The 12,384-nt window shown below is 40.7% G+C and overlaps 1 protein-coding gene across 1 annotated transcript in view; it reads left to right on the top strand.

Moving 5' to 3' along the window:
• Positions 1 to 421: 421 nt before the first annotated feature.
• Positions 422 to 12,384, top strand: part of DTNBP1 (dystrobrevin binding protein 1) — a 119,893-nt gene continuing 107,930 nt past the window's right edge. The window contains exon 1 of the mRNA XM_036868502.1: positions 422 to 570. Coding sequence (XP_036724397.1) covers positions 512 to 570 — 59 coding nt within the window. The 5' untranslated portion in view covers positions 422 to 511. The remainder of the gene's footprint in view (positions 571 to 12,384) is intronic.

Here is a 12,384-nt window from a genome sequence, read left to right as displayed (position 1 = left end):
AGGTCAAAGCCAGCGGGGTCAGATCCTGGAACCAGAGTCCACGAAAGTGTTTGCTACAGGGGAGGTGCACGCTATGCACGAAATTGATCCATCTCTCTTCCAAACTGTGAAAACAAACGCTGCACTCAAAGAAGCGCTGGTTGTAAAGCATTCTTTCACGTGGCTACTTCAATTTTAAAAAGGGAAAGGAGAGGGCCTGGCTTCGGGCTAGGAAAAGACACCCGAGCCGCTCAGTTTCTCGGCTGGGAGAGAAGAACCGCCCCTTTTCCGCAGCCCGAGCCCGGCGGGGCTCACTGCGGCTGCGCGGGCCTGGGCGCGGCGGGGGCGGGGCGGGAGCGCGCGAGCGGGGGGCGGGAACGCGGAAGGGGCCGCGGCGCGAAGGTGAGAGCGGGCCGGGGGCGGGGCCGGCCGCGAGGATTCGGGGCGCGCCGTGACAGGTGCGGCGGGGTGCCTTCGCGGGGCTGAGGGCGGCGGCGGCGGCCTGAGCGGAGGAGACGTGGAGGCGGCGGCAATGATGCTGGAGACGCTGCGCGAGCGGCTGTTGAGCGTGCAGCAGGATTTCACCTCCGGGTAGGTACACGGTGGGGGACAGAAAGGGAACCCGGGGGCCGGGCCGAGGAGCTGGGGCCACCGGGACGCGGCCTCCGCGCACCTCGGTCCGGTCCCTCTCCCTCCCCCACCCCGCCCCTCCCATCCCCGCCAGATGGAGGAAAGTAACGAACTTTCCGGCGTCTGTCCGGCCGCACAAAGTAACTTAGGTCCCACCGGGCAGACTCTGACCCGCGCCCCGGGCCCGGAAGGGGGTCGGGAAGGCTGCGGGCGCGCCGGGGATCGTGCAACGCCCTACCGGCAGCCCTGGCCGACCCGGGGGTGGTGTCTTGTGAGGGGCGAGCGCGCCTTCCCGTTCCTCTGCCCCGGGGGAACGGTGACCCTGAGCCCCCTCCCACGCCGCCGAGACCCCTGCCCGCTCGGGCCTCGGAGCTTCTGCGGCCCCGCCTGCAGCCGGGCCGCTGCCCCCTCCCCAGGCCGGAGGTCGCGGGCGCCGCAGCCTTCACCCGCCGGGGCCCGGCCGCGCGTCCTGTCCACCCTCGCGCTCGGTTCGCTCGCTGAACCTTTGCCAAGGCTTGGCGCCTCTTCCCCTTTTGCTTTCTCTCTCTACCTTTGCCTCGGGTTTAACGCCTCAGTGAAGAAACTCTAGGGCCACAGAAACAACAGAACTATGGCAGTACTATTAGTGCCTAGTGGTGAAGCGCACACGGACCAAGCGGTTCCCGAACTTTGCTTAGAATCACCTGGGAACCTTTAACCATCTTGATGCCTGGGTCGCAAACTATACTAATTACATCAGACTGGCGATGGGGTTTTAAAGACCCCCAGGTGATTCCTGTGTGCGGCAAACTCTGGGAACCGCAGGCATAGACTCTAACGCCAGAAACTCGCAGAAACGTGTTTCTGCAAGTTTCTCTGCCTCAGTTTCCACGACTGTACAACAAGGGTGAAGATGGTACTCATAGGGTTATTGTGAGGATGAATGAATTAACATGTAAAACAGCGCAGTCACACTATGTCACTATTGTTATTTAGTGCTTAATTCATTTTAGTTTTTCCATTACTTTAGAAAGGGTGTCACTTTGATAAAGGATTTGTCTGTCACCTTTAGATTACGAATCCTTTGGAGAATGCTCTGAATAGGAGGACCTCTCCATCATGTTTTAAATTTCTAATGAGAAAGATTTTAGCTAAAATTTTATGGGACAAAAATGTTTATATTGTTTGCCTCTTGGGTGCTGCGTAGTAACAAACTGTCAAATACTTGAGCACTTACATGTAAAGCATTTTTGGTAATCTTGGTTTGGTGTCCTTAAGAATATTAGTTGTAGATGCTGTAGCAGTCATTCACTGATGCTATGCTTGCATGCTTGCATTTCCTCCCCCCCCTTTAAATTTAAAAAGTAACTTCCTTTCAGAACGTAAATTATTGTATTGAAAAATTGGGGTATAATGCTGGAATGATAGCATGAGAATGATCACAGATAAACACGTCTGGGACAGCCCTGTTGTCATCACCTCAAGGAACTCCTTGATGGCGGAACAGTCTATCTTTTGGGAGTTACAGCTACTGTAACTCCCTAGGTCACGTGGTTGCCTTTGAACCCATTCATTCTCCTGACCTTGGCTTAAGAAGGTTCAGCGTACCTAGGAATATAGATTCTGGGCCCAAACCATCCTGAGAGATCTGGAAAACCTGAGTTTAGATAGGGAGAGGGTTGAGGGGATCTGGGTAGAACGCCTTGGAAACTGACCTTACCTCTTGAAGATGCCATAAACTGGGACCAGTTTGGGATTAGACATCCTGAGAGGGCTTTCATTCCGTTTAGGCCCTTCATTGGCTTCCTTGTACAGGTCATTTTCAGCTGACAAAGCACTGGACTGTCAGTGTGTGCCATTAGCCTGTCACCTGGCAGAGAAATAACTCATCTTCAAGTTATGTCTATGAGTGGCAGCTTTAAACTCTGATGTTCACCTTTGTCAGGTCCACCAATTCCTAGGCGATTCTTTTTTATTTATTTATTTTTTATTTTTTTTATTCAAACAGAAAGTCACAAAAATTATAATCCTCATCAGTTTACTCAGTCCCATGTAATTAATTTTTTTTTCCTCTTGATCTTTTGTTAGCACTTTTATGAATTCATCAATTTTCCATTAGAGTTCTAAAAATGCTTATTCATTCAGTTCAGCAGTATAGTCAGTTACCAGAAACCTGTACTTGTCAGAGTCTTTTCCATGAATTCCTTGAAGATGAAACCCTTTTATAGGAACATTTTTGCAAAAGCATCAGAGTACACCCAGAACTGTCTGTAAATGACAAAAGACTTAAAAATGACCATGGTTAAAGATTTGATGAAAGTTGATAATAATGCAGTTGACAAGGAAATTTAGTTATTTCTGAGATATACATTTTAAAGTAATAACTAGAATTATGACTTAAAACATTATACCAGAACATAACATGATTTTTAGAAATTTCATGTAATGTCTGAAACATTTATATTAACATATTTCCATACAAATAACCCAAAGAAAGTTTAGTATTAGTTGGTTTTTTGTTTGTTTGTTTTTTTATACTGTAGGTTCTTATTAGTCATCAACTTTATATACATCAGTGTATACCTGTCAATCCCAATCGCTCAATTCAGCACACCACCATCCCCACCCCACTGCGGTTTTCCCCCCTTGGTGTCCATACGTTTGTTCTCTACATCTGTGTCTCAACCTCTGCCTTGCAAACCGGTTCATCTGTACCATTTTTCTAGGTTCCACATACATGCATTAATATACGATATTTGTTTTTCTCTTTCTGACTTACTTCACTCTGTATGACAGTCTCTAGATACATCCATGTCTCAACAAATGACTCAATTTTGTTCCTTTTTATGGCTGAGTAATATTCCATTGTATATATGTACCACATCTTCTTTATCCATTCATCTGTCAATGGGCATTTAGGTTGCTTCTATGACCTGGCTATTGTAAATAGTGCTGCAATGAACATTAGGGTGCATGTGTCTTTTTGAATTATGGTTTTCTTTGGGTATATGCCCAGTAGTGGGATTGCTGGGTCATATGGTAATTCTACTTTCAGTTTTTTAAGGAACCTCCATACTGTTCTCCATAGTGGCTGTATCAATTTACATTCCCACCAACAGTGCAAGAGGGTTCCCTTTTCTCCACACCCTCTCCAGTATTTGTTGTTTGTAGATTTTCTGATGATGCCCATTCTAACAGGAGTGAGGTGATACCTCATTGTAGTTTTGATTTGCATTTCTCTAATAACTAGTGATGTTGAGCATCTTTTCATGTGCTTCTTGGCCATCTGTATGTCTTCTTTGGAGAAACGTCTATTTAGGTCTTCTGCCCATTTTTGGATTGGGTTGTTTGTTTCTTTGATATTGAGCTGCATGAGCTGTTTATATATTTTGGAGATTAATCCTTTGTCCGTTGATTCGTTTGCAAATATTTTCTCCCATTCTGAGGGTTGCCTTTTCGTCTTGTTTATGGTTTCCTTTGCTGTGCAAGAGCTTTTAAGTTTCATTAGGTCCCATTTGTTTATTTTTGTTTTTATTTCCATTACTCTAGGAAGTGGATCAAAAAAGATCTTGCTGTGGTTTATGTTAAAGAGTGTTCTTCCTACGTTTTCCTCTAAGAGTTTGATAGTGTCTGGTCTTACATTTAGATTTCGAATCCATTTTTTGTGTATGGTGTTAGGGAGTTTTCTAATTTCATTCTTTTACATGTAGCTGTCCAGTTTTCACAGCACCACTTATTGAAGAGACTGTCTTTTCTCTATTGTATATCTTTGCTTCCTTTGTCATAGATTAGTTGACCATAGGTGCGTGGGTTTATCTCTGGGCTTTCTATCTTGTTCCATTGATCTATGTTTCTGTTTTTGTGCCAGTACCATATTGTCTTGATTACTGTAGCTTTGTAGTATGGTCTGAAGTCAGGGAGTCTGATTTCTCCAGCTCCTTTTTTTTCCCTCAAGACTGCTTTGGCTATTCGGGGTCTTTTGTGTCTCCATACAAATTTTAAGATGATTTGTTCTAGTTCCGTAAAAAATGCCATTGGTAATTTGATAGGGATTGCATTGAATCTGTAGATTGCTTTGGGTAGTATAGTCATTTTCACAATATTGATTCTTCCAACCCAAGAACATGGTATATCTCTTCATCTGTTGGTATCATCTTTAATTTCTTTCATCAGTGTCTTATAGTTTTCTGCATACAGGTCTTTTGTCACCCTAGGTAGGTTTATTCCTAGGTATTTTATTCTTTTTGTTGCAATGGTAAATGGGAGTGTTTCCATAATTTCTCTTTCAGATTTTTCATCATTAGTGTATAGGAATGCAAGAGATTTCTGTGCATTAATTTTGTATCCTGCAACTTTACCAAATTCATTGATTAGCTCTAGTAGTTTTCTGGTGGCATTTTTAGGATTCTCTATGTATAGTATCATGTCATCTGCAAACAGTGACACTTTTACTTCTTCTTTTCCAATTTGTATTCCTTTTATTTCTTTTTCTTCTCTGATTGCCGTGACTAGGACTTCCAAAACTATGTTGAATAATAGTGGTGAGAGTGGACATCCTTGTGTTGTTCCTGATCTTAGAGGAAATGCTTTCAGTTTTTCGCCATTGAGAATGATGTTTGCTGTGGGTTTGTCGTATGTGGCCTTTATTATGTTGAGGTAGGTTCCCTCTCTGCCCACTTTCTGGAGAGTTTTTATCATAAATGGGTGCTGAATTTTGTCAGAAGTTTTTCTGCATCTATTGAGATGATCATATGGTTTTTATTCTTCAATTTGTTAATATGGTGTATCACATTGATTGATTTGCATATACTGAAGAATCCTTGTATCCCTGGGATAAATCCCACTTGATCGTGGTGTATAATCCTTTTAATGTGTTGTTGGATTCTGTTTGCTAGTATTTTGTTGAGGATTTTTGCATCTATATTCATCAGTGATATTGGTCTGTAATTTTCTTTTTTTGTAGTATCTTTGTCTGGTTTTGGTATCAGGGTGATGGTGGCCTCATAGAGTGAGTTTGGGAGTGTTCCTTCCTCTGCAATTTTTTGGAAGAGTTTGAGAAGGATGGGTGGTAGCTCGTCTCTAAATGTTTGATAGAATTCACCTGTGAAGCCATCTGGTCCTGGACTTTTGTCTGTTGGAAGATTTTTAATCACAGTTTCAATTTCATTACTTGTGATTGCTCTGTTCATATTTTCTATTTCTTCCTGGTTCAGTCTTGGAAGGTTATACCTTTCTAAGAATTTGTCCATTTCTTCCAGGTTGTCCATTTTATTGGCATAGAGTTGCTTGTAGTAGTCTCTTAGGATGCTTTGTTTTTCTGTGGTGTCTGTTGTAGCTTCTCCTTTTTCATTTCTAATTTTATTGATTTGAGTCCTCTCCCTCTTTTTCTTGATGAGTCTGGCTAATGGTTTATCAATTTTATTTATCTTCTCAAAGAACCAGCTTTTAGTTTTATTGATCTTTGCTATTGTTTTCTTTGTTTCTATTTCATTTATTTCTGCTCTGATCTTGATGATTTCTTTCCTTGTGCTAACTTTGGGTTTTGTTTGTTCTTCTTTCTCTAGTTCCTTTAGGTGTAAGGTTAGATTGTTTACTTGAGATTTTTCTTGTTTCTTGAGGTAGGCTTGTGTAGCTATAAACTTCCCTCTTAGAACTGCTTTTGCTACATCCCATAGGTTTTGGATCGTTGTGTTTTCATTGTCATTTGTCTCTAGGTATTTTTTGATTTCCTCTTTGATTTCTTCAGTGATCTCTTGGTTATTTAGTAACGTATTGTTTAGCCTCCATGTGTTTGTGTTTTTTATGTTTTTTTTCCCTGTAATTCATTTCTAATCTCATAGCATTGTGGTCAGAAAAGATGTTTGATATGATTTCAATTTTCTTAAATTTACTGAGGCTTGATTTGTGAACCAAGATGTGATCTATCCTGGAGAATGTTCTGTGTGCACTTGAGAAGAAAGTGTAATCTGCTGTTTTTGGATGGAATGTCCTATGAATATCAATTAAATCTATCTGGTCTATTGTGTCATTTAAAGCTTCTGTTTCCTTATTTATTTTCATTTTGGATGATCTGTCCATTGGTGTAAGTGAGGTGTTAAAGTCCCCCACTATTACTGTGTTACTGTCGATTTCCTCTTTTATAGCTGTTAGCAGTTGCCTTAAGTATTGAGGTGCTCTCCTAGGCGATTCTTAACAAGAAAAAATCCATGTAATTCCTTTTAGTAAACTGTTTCATATTCAGCCTAAGATCAACCTATTTTTGAATATTTTGCCAGGCTGAGAAAAGGTGACATTAAACACAACTTCATGTGTATATTGCATGAAGGCACTGAGGGATTCAGAGATGAAAGCAACATGGCCCTTAGCTCTCAGAACTACCCAACTGGACCTGGTATTCCTTTAGAACACTTGCTGTTAGTGCCCATAGAAGCCAGAACAGCTGGCTTACAAAATAATTGGAAACTTCATCTGTTCGGGTTGCCCTGGGAACTCAGTAGAAGAAAGGCCCGGTGCTTTCCTGAGCTCCTTCACGTGGATCTTCACAGCAGCCCAGAGCAGCAGCCTCTCCTCAGGGCTTTTCTGCTCATTTTCAGTTTCTGAAATTCATATATCCGGAGCTGGAATGTAGGCAATTATTTTTTTTTTAAAGTAAAATAGGAATATTCTTTATCAGGCTCACAAGAGAATGCCACATTAGTGATTAAAGCATATTTGATGGACATAACAAATTTCAACTTTCCATTCAAACTTAGAACAAATGCAGCTTGAGGGCAGTGGAAAGATTGCTGCTGGCCTTCAAGGAACTGTAGGTCGTCCATGGACTCGTGATCTTTTTAGTAATTTTTAACTTTTTATTCATAATAAGAGCTATGTCAAAATCGAGATAAACCTAGAAATAATGTTGCTTTCTTTCTGGCCCACCTGGGTGGCCAGCTGGTCCAAAGGCCCCGGGAGGGGACTGCCTCCCAGCTTCGCTCTTTCCCCCTCACCTACATGAGTCCTCATCTGATTTAACTCCCTCGGAGCTCTAGGAGCCTTTCGGAGTGTTCACACAGAACATCCACTTTTTAGGGACTGGCTTGAGCTCTGAGGGAGACTTTTGGACCCACCAAAGCATTTACTTCAAATCCACTCTGGTCTTTGATTTTTTACCTTCTGAGCAGTTATGACCCATGACCTCAGGACTGAAGTATGCAGGCATGCAAAACCCTTCAGGGAACTGAAAATCAGATTTACCAAGGGTTTGCAGCTGCCTGTCACTGCCTGGCATTTCCTGTCTGTAATGCTCTGGGTGCTTTTGGATATGGATACAAGTGTTGCAACTAGACAGTGAGTGTTTCCTCCTCAAAGCCACCTCTGCCCTGCCCTCCAGCCCTGCCCACTGCACTCATTTTCTCTTCTTCCCTCCTGTAGTACCAAAACCTCAAAGGAGAGGGTCTAACAGTCTAATTCACAGTGTGGTAAAATGGTGAGGTTTTGCCTAAAATGTTGACTCTTCCATGATTACTTACCTTTAGCAGGAAAAAAAATCTCAATATTCAACTTGACCTAATAAACATTTACTGAGTTCCCACCAAGTGTCAGACACTAGGCTAGGAACTCAGTCTTCATTATCATAGAAGCTATTTTCATTTCGTCAAAAAAAAAAAAAAAAAAAAAGATTTAAGAGGCCACTTGCTCAGTTTTGCCTGCTCTTTGCCAGTGTCTATATATTGGACTAGATCTTGGGGCTACAAAGTTAACTAAAACCGTTTCTGCCCTCCGGATGCCCTAGACTGGTGGTAACATAAAGCAAAGCAGAAGGAACTGAATGTGAAAGATAGAAATGTTGTGGTTTTTGAGCCTAGAGGAAAGAGTCATTAGTCCAGATGCATTTATGGAAGACTTCAAAGAGGAGGTGGCTTCTAGACTGGGCCTTGAAGACTGAGGAGGGATGAGGATAGATTTGGGTGAGGGATTTCAGAGATGAAGCTCTTGTGGGAGAGGAACCTGGAAAGGAAGTTTAGTTAGTGATAATAGAGGGTCTTCAGTGCTTTGCTAAATTAATTCATTTATGAAATATTTATTGAGCGCTTACCTGTTGACAGGCACTAGGGTTACAGAGGAGAATGCATACACCGGACAGCAAATAATGTCCCTGCGCTCATTCTACTGGCAGGAGGCAGAATATCTAGAAGGTCATAAGTACTGTTGCTAAAAATCAAGCAGGTTAAGGGGTTTTGGGGTGGGGGGTTGCTATCTTATATAGGGTGGTCTTGCTTATTTTTAGGTTGACTGAATCTTCTGAAGGTTTTTGTGGAGGGGAGCGGCCTGAGCCTACCTGTATTTCTGGAAGAATAATTTGGGAGGCGATGTGATGGGAGGATTAGAGATGGGGAACAGAGAGAGTATTAAGAAGGCTATAATTAGGGGGCAGGCGAGAGAGAATAGAAATTGAAGGAGGGAATAGTCCTGACATGACAGGCACTGGTCGATTTCATAAAAAGTGAGACTAGGAAGTGAAAAAGGTGGAGAAATTGAAGATGTTAATTTTGGAGTATCTTAGATAATGATGTCATTTACCAACAGGAGAGAAGTTGAGTAGTTTTGAGAGAGAAGGAGTAGTTGACAGTGAATGTGCTATGAGGTCCAAGAAGCAGCTGGAAATTTATGAAACACTCAGGAGAGAGGTCAGGACTGAAGTGGTGTGTTTGGGGGTGATTAGGATAGAGATAGGCTATAGTCCTCTCTCCCCTTCCTGAGTCTCTGTGGCTTTTGTGTGAATCTCTCCGCATTCAGAGCTTTGGGGTCATGTGCACTTTTAGGTGTGGTTAATGCTTTCGTGTTTCCTGATCTTGGCTTTAAAAAAGAAAAAATGATAAACATTAACGGGAAAATATAATGGATTGGATTTTTATTCATAAACAGAATTTAAAGTCGGAATAATGGAGACATGAAAATGAGCCTTAAAGGACAAAATATGCTAATTAATACATTTTGTGGTGTTTTAAAGCAGCCATCCTCACCTTTCATAATCGCTGATGGGGTTAGATGAGTAGGAAATTGAAGTGAGGATAAATGGAATGCCGTCAAGGTCCCTCGTGCCATCGAGTCAGGTCCAGAGAGCACACTTCCTGCTCATCAGTCAGTGTCATGCTCCGCCTCTCATGCTGTGTAACTACTTTTTAAACTTTTTGTCTAAGCAGTTTTGCTAGTTATCCCCGTTTCGTAGTAAGATGCCTCCATCTTAGTATTTTCTGTAAAGCTTAAAAAAATAAATGTGCTGGGGTCAAATTAAGGTAAGTCTTTGCAGCAATCTAAAAATAAAATATTGTGGTGTTATGAATTTGAAGGTAAGTGCTTTGAGCTCTGAAGTGTGCATTAGTTGCATTGGGTAGAAAATAATTGTCAGGTGGCTCACTTAGAAGTCTGTATGTTAATATTCTCACACAGCAGTACTCACGTCTCCCTGGAGGTATATGGTATTGTGAAGAAGATTAGGAACGGTGGAGAAGGCTTTTATGGGAACTGGTGCATTGGGGGACCTCTGCTTTATTTTACTTTGGCCCTCTAATGTACATAGCTTCTTACCTTTCTTGATGGTGATAATTTTTACTAAATTTGGAGATAGTTTGTATTACACATTTTGTTTGAATTGGCTTTATAATTTACAATTACAGTTTGCTGCCAAAGTCATATTTCCTTTACTTCTTGTGGCAAATCATTATGGTCAGTACAATACTCCTATTTTATGGTTTAGGAAACTGGGCATTTCACTCAGATCAGTATTTCCTTCTCAGTGTGTCAAGACATGGTGGGACTTTATTAGCGGGTTGTTTCCAGCACAGACTCACTGTGAGAAACTTAAATAGGGTTATCCCCAAATAAAAATGGTAAGCTACTTTCAGTTGAATTCTGGGTTTTGAGTATATACGTCAGAAAGGACTGTTTTGCTTTTCTGGGGGTCTGACCTTATTTTTTTTCAACTTAAAGTGTTACATTGACTATTAATCTTATTTTATCTTTTTCTCTCCTGAACTTTCTTCACTGTTTCCAACTTTCTTCTTGCTACTTTGTTTTCTACAGCAGTTTCTATTCTGAATTTTGGCATATTGATGATTTATATGGAGAAGGTGTGATGAGAAAAGATGAATATATAAAATACTTCTTTTGTTATTAAAACTTTTTTTTTACAAAGTTTTAAACATATACAAAAATAGAATAACACAGTGAGTCCCATATATTCATTATTCAGATTCAGCAGTTGTCAACTACTACCACATTTGTTTTGTCTCTCCCTTATAAAGTAAACCTCAGACTAAGCTCTTACATCTCTCATACATCAGTTTTCATCTCTAAAAAAAATACATTACATAAATGCAATGCCAATATCATACCTAGCAAAATTAACACTAATTCTTTGATATTATCAATTATCCAGTCCATAATCAAATTTCCTGGTTCTTAGAAATGTCTTTTTACAGTTGATCAAATCCACATCAGATAAGTTCCACCCATTACATTTGGTTAAAGACCAGTTTTTAAAGTAGGTGGTTGTTAAGGAGCCACCTGGGGAAGCTCTTACTGACCTTCCAGCAATTTTATTTTCAGCTCCCTGTAAGCTTCCTCCTTTCTCTTTTATTCCAAACTGTTTTTTTTCTTTCTTTCTTTTGGGGAAGTGTGGAGGAGAACCCCACATTTGATATCTTACAATTGAGAAATTTAACATTTTTTTCAGAAATAAATACTTGAAATACTGACCTAAAGATTTGCTAGGTCCTATAATGAATGGTCCAAAGAGGGTCTTAGCAGTGAGCTTTCAATATCCTTGTAACACCTAACGATATGGAATTGTCCCAAATCACTGAATATAATACTAGAATCGTTTTGAGTATGATGCACTGCTGTGTCTGCCTATCCTAGTATAATTCTACCTCGGGTGTCGCAACTAAGTGCCTTTCTCAGCTTTTGGAGTGGAAATGGTTCACTGGCTATCAAAATACCTTTCCCTAGCTGTTGCTTAATCTTAGTTTAAACCGGATTTACTAGTTTCCAAGCTAAGCTTGAAAATTTATATAGTTTTTCTGGGACAGGTTAGACTTTTTAAATTCAATTCATCTGGAGAGATATATACAAATAGTTTTCTATTAAAGAGATTGCTAAGTCTTTTTAACATTGTATTGGAATTGATCTCATCAATATTTTAGTTTTTGAAAAAGAACATAGAACAATATAAAAAAATCTTAGTATGAAATTGACACTGCAACTTGTTAAAAAAAATGACTTGACACTAGAAGTCCCTTTCTGGTTTTAAGCCAGGCATTATTGACCAAAAAGTTGTAATCCTCTGTCAGGGCTTGCACGTACAGCTGTGCACAACAAAGGGTTGGGACATTCATAGGAGAGTCAGCTTGTATGCTAGGACAGTTTCTGACTGAGTGCAGTAAAGTGTCTTGAGAAAGGAGCACCTGTGTCTAGCTTTACAAAGGCTTCGTGGAGCTAGCTGGGGTACTGTGGCCTATGCTTCAGGCTATTTAGAAATGAATATTTGTGGAAGTAATCAGATTAAGAAAAACATGTCCACATATCTCATCTTATGTGAGATTATCTCATAATTTAGCATTTGCTTTTTGGCAGTCTGTTATATGATACAGAGTCCACAGTTAAACGTAGGTAAAAAATGGGCTGGTGAAGTGAAAAAACATTGTATGAAGTTTATGAACTTCATATTTTATATATAGAAGAGCCTATTTAATTTTATTTTACATATGCATTTCTAGCCCATTTATGTTTCCCAGCCCAATAATTTAAAAAAGC

The sequence above is a fragment of the Balaenoptera musculus genome, chromosome 11 (genome assembly GCF_009873245.2).
Source record: "Balaenoptera musculus isolate JJ_BM4_2016_0621 chromosome 11, mBalMus1.pri.v3, whole genome shotgun sequence".
Taxonomy (NCBI): domain Eukaryota; kingdom Metazoa; phylum Chordata; class Mammalia; order Artiodactyla; family Balaenopteridae; genus Balaenoptera; species Balaenoptera musculus.
Note: the sequence above shows the minus strand (reverse complement) of the source record. Positions and strands in the feature narration are given on the sequence as shown.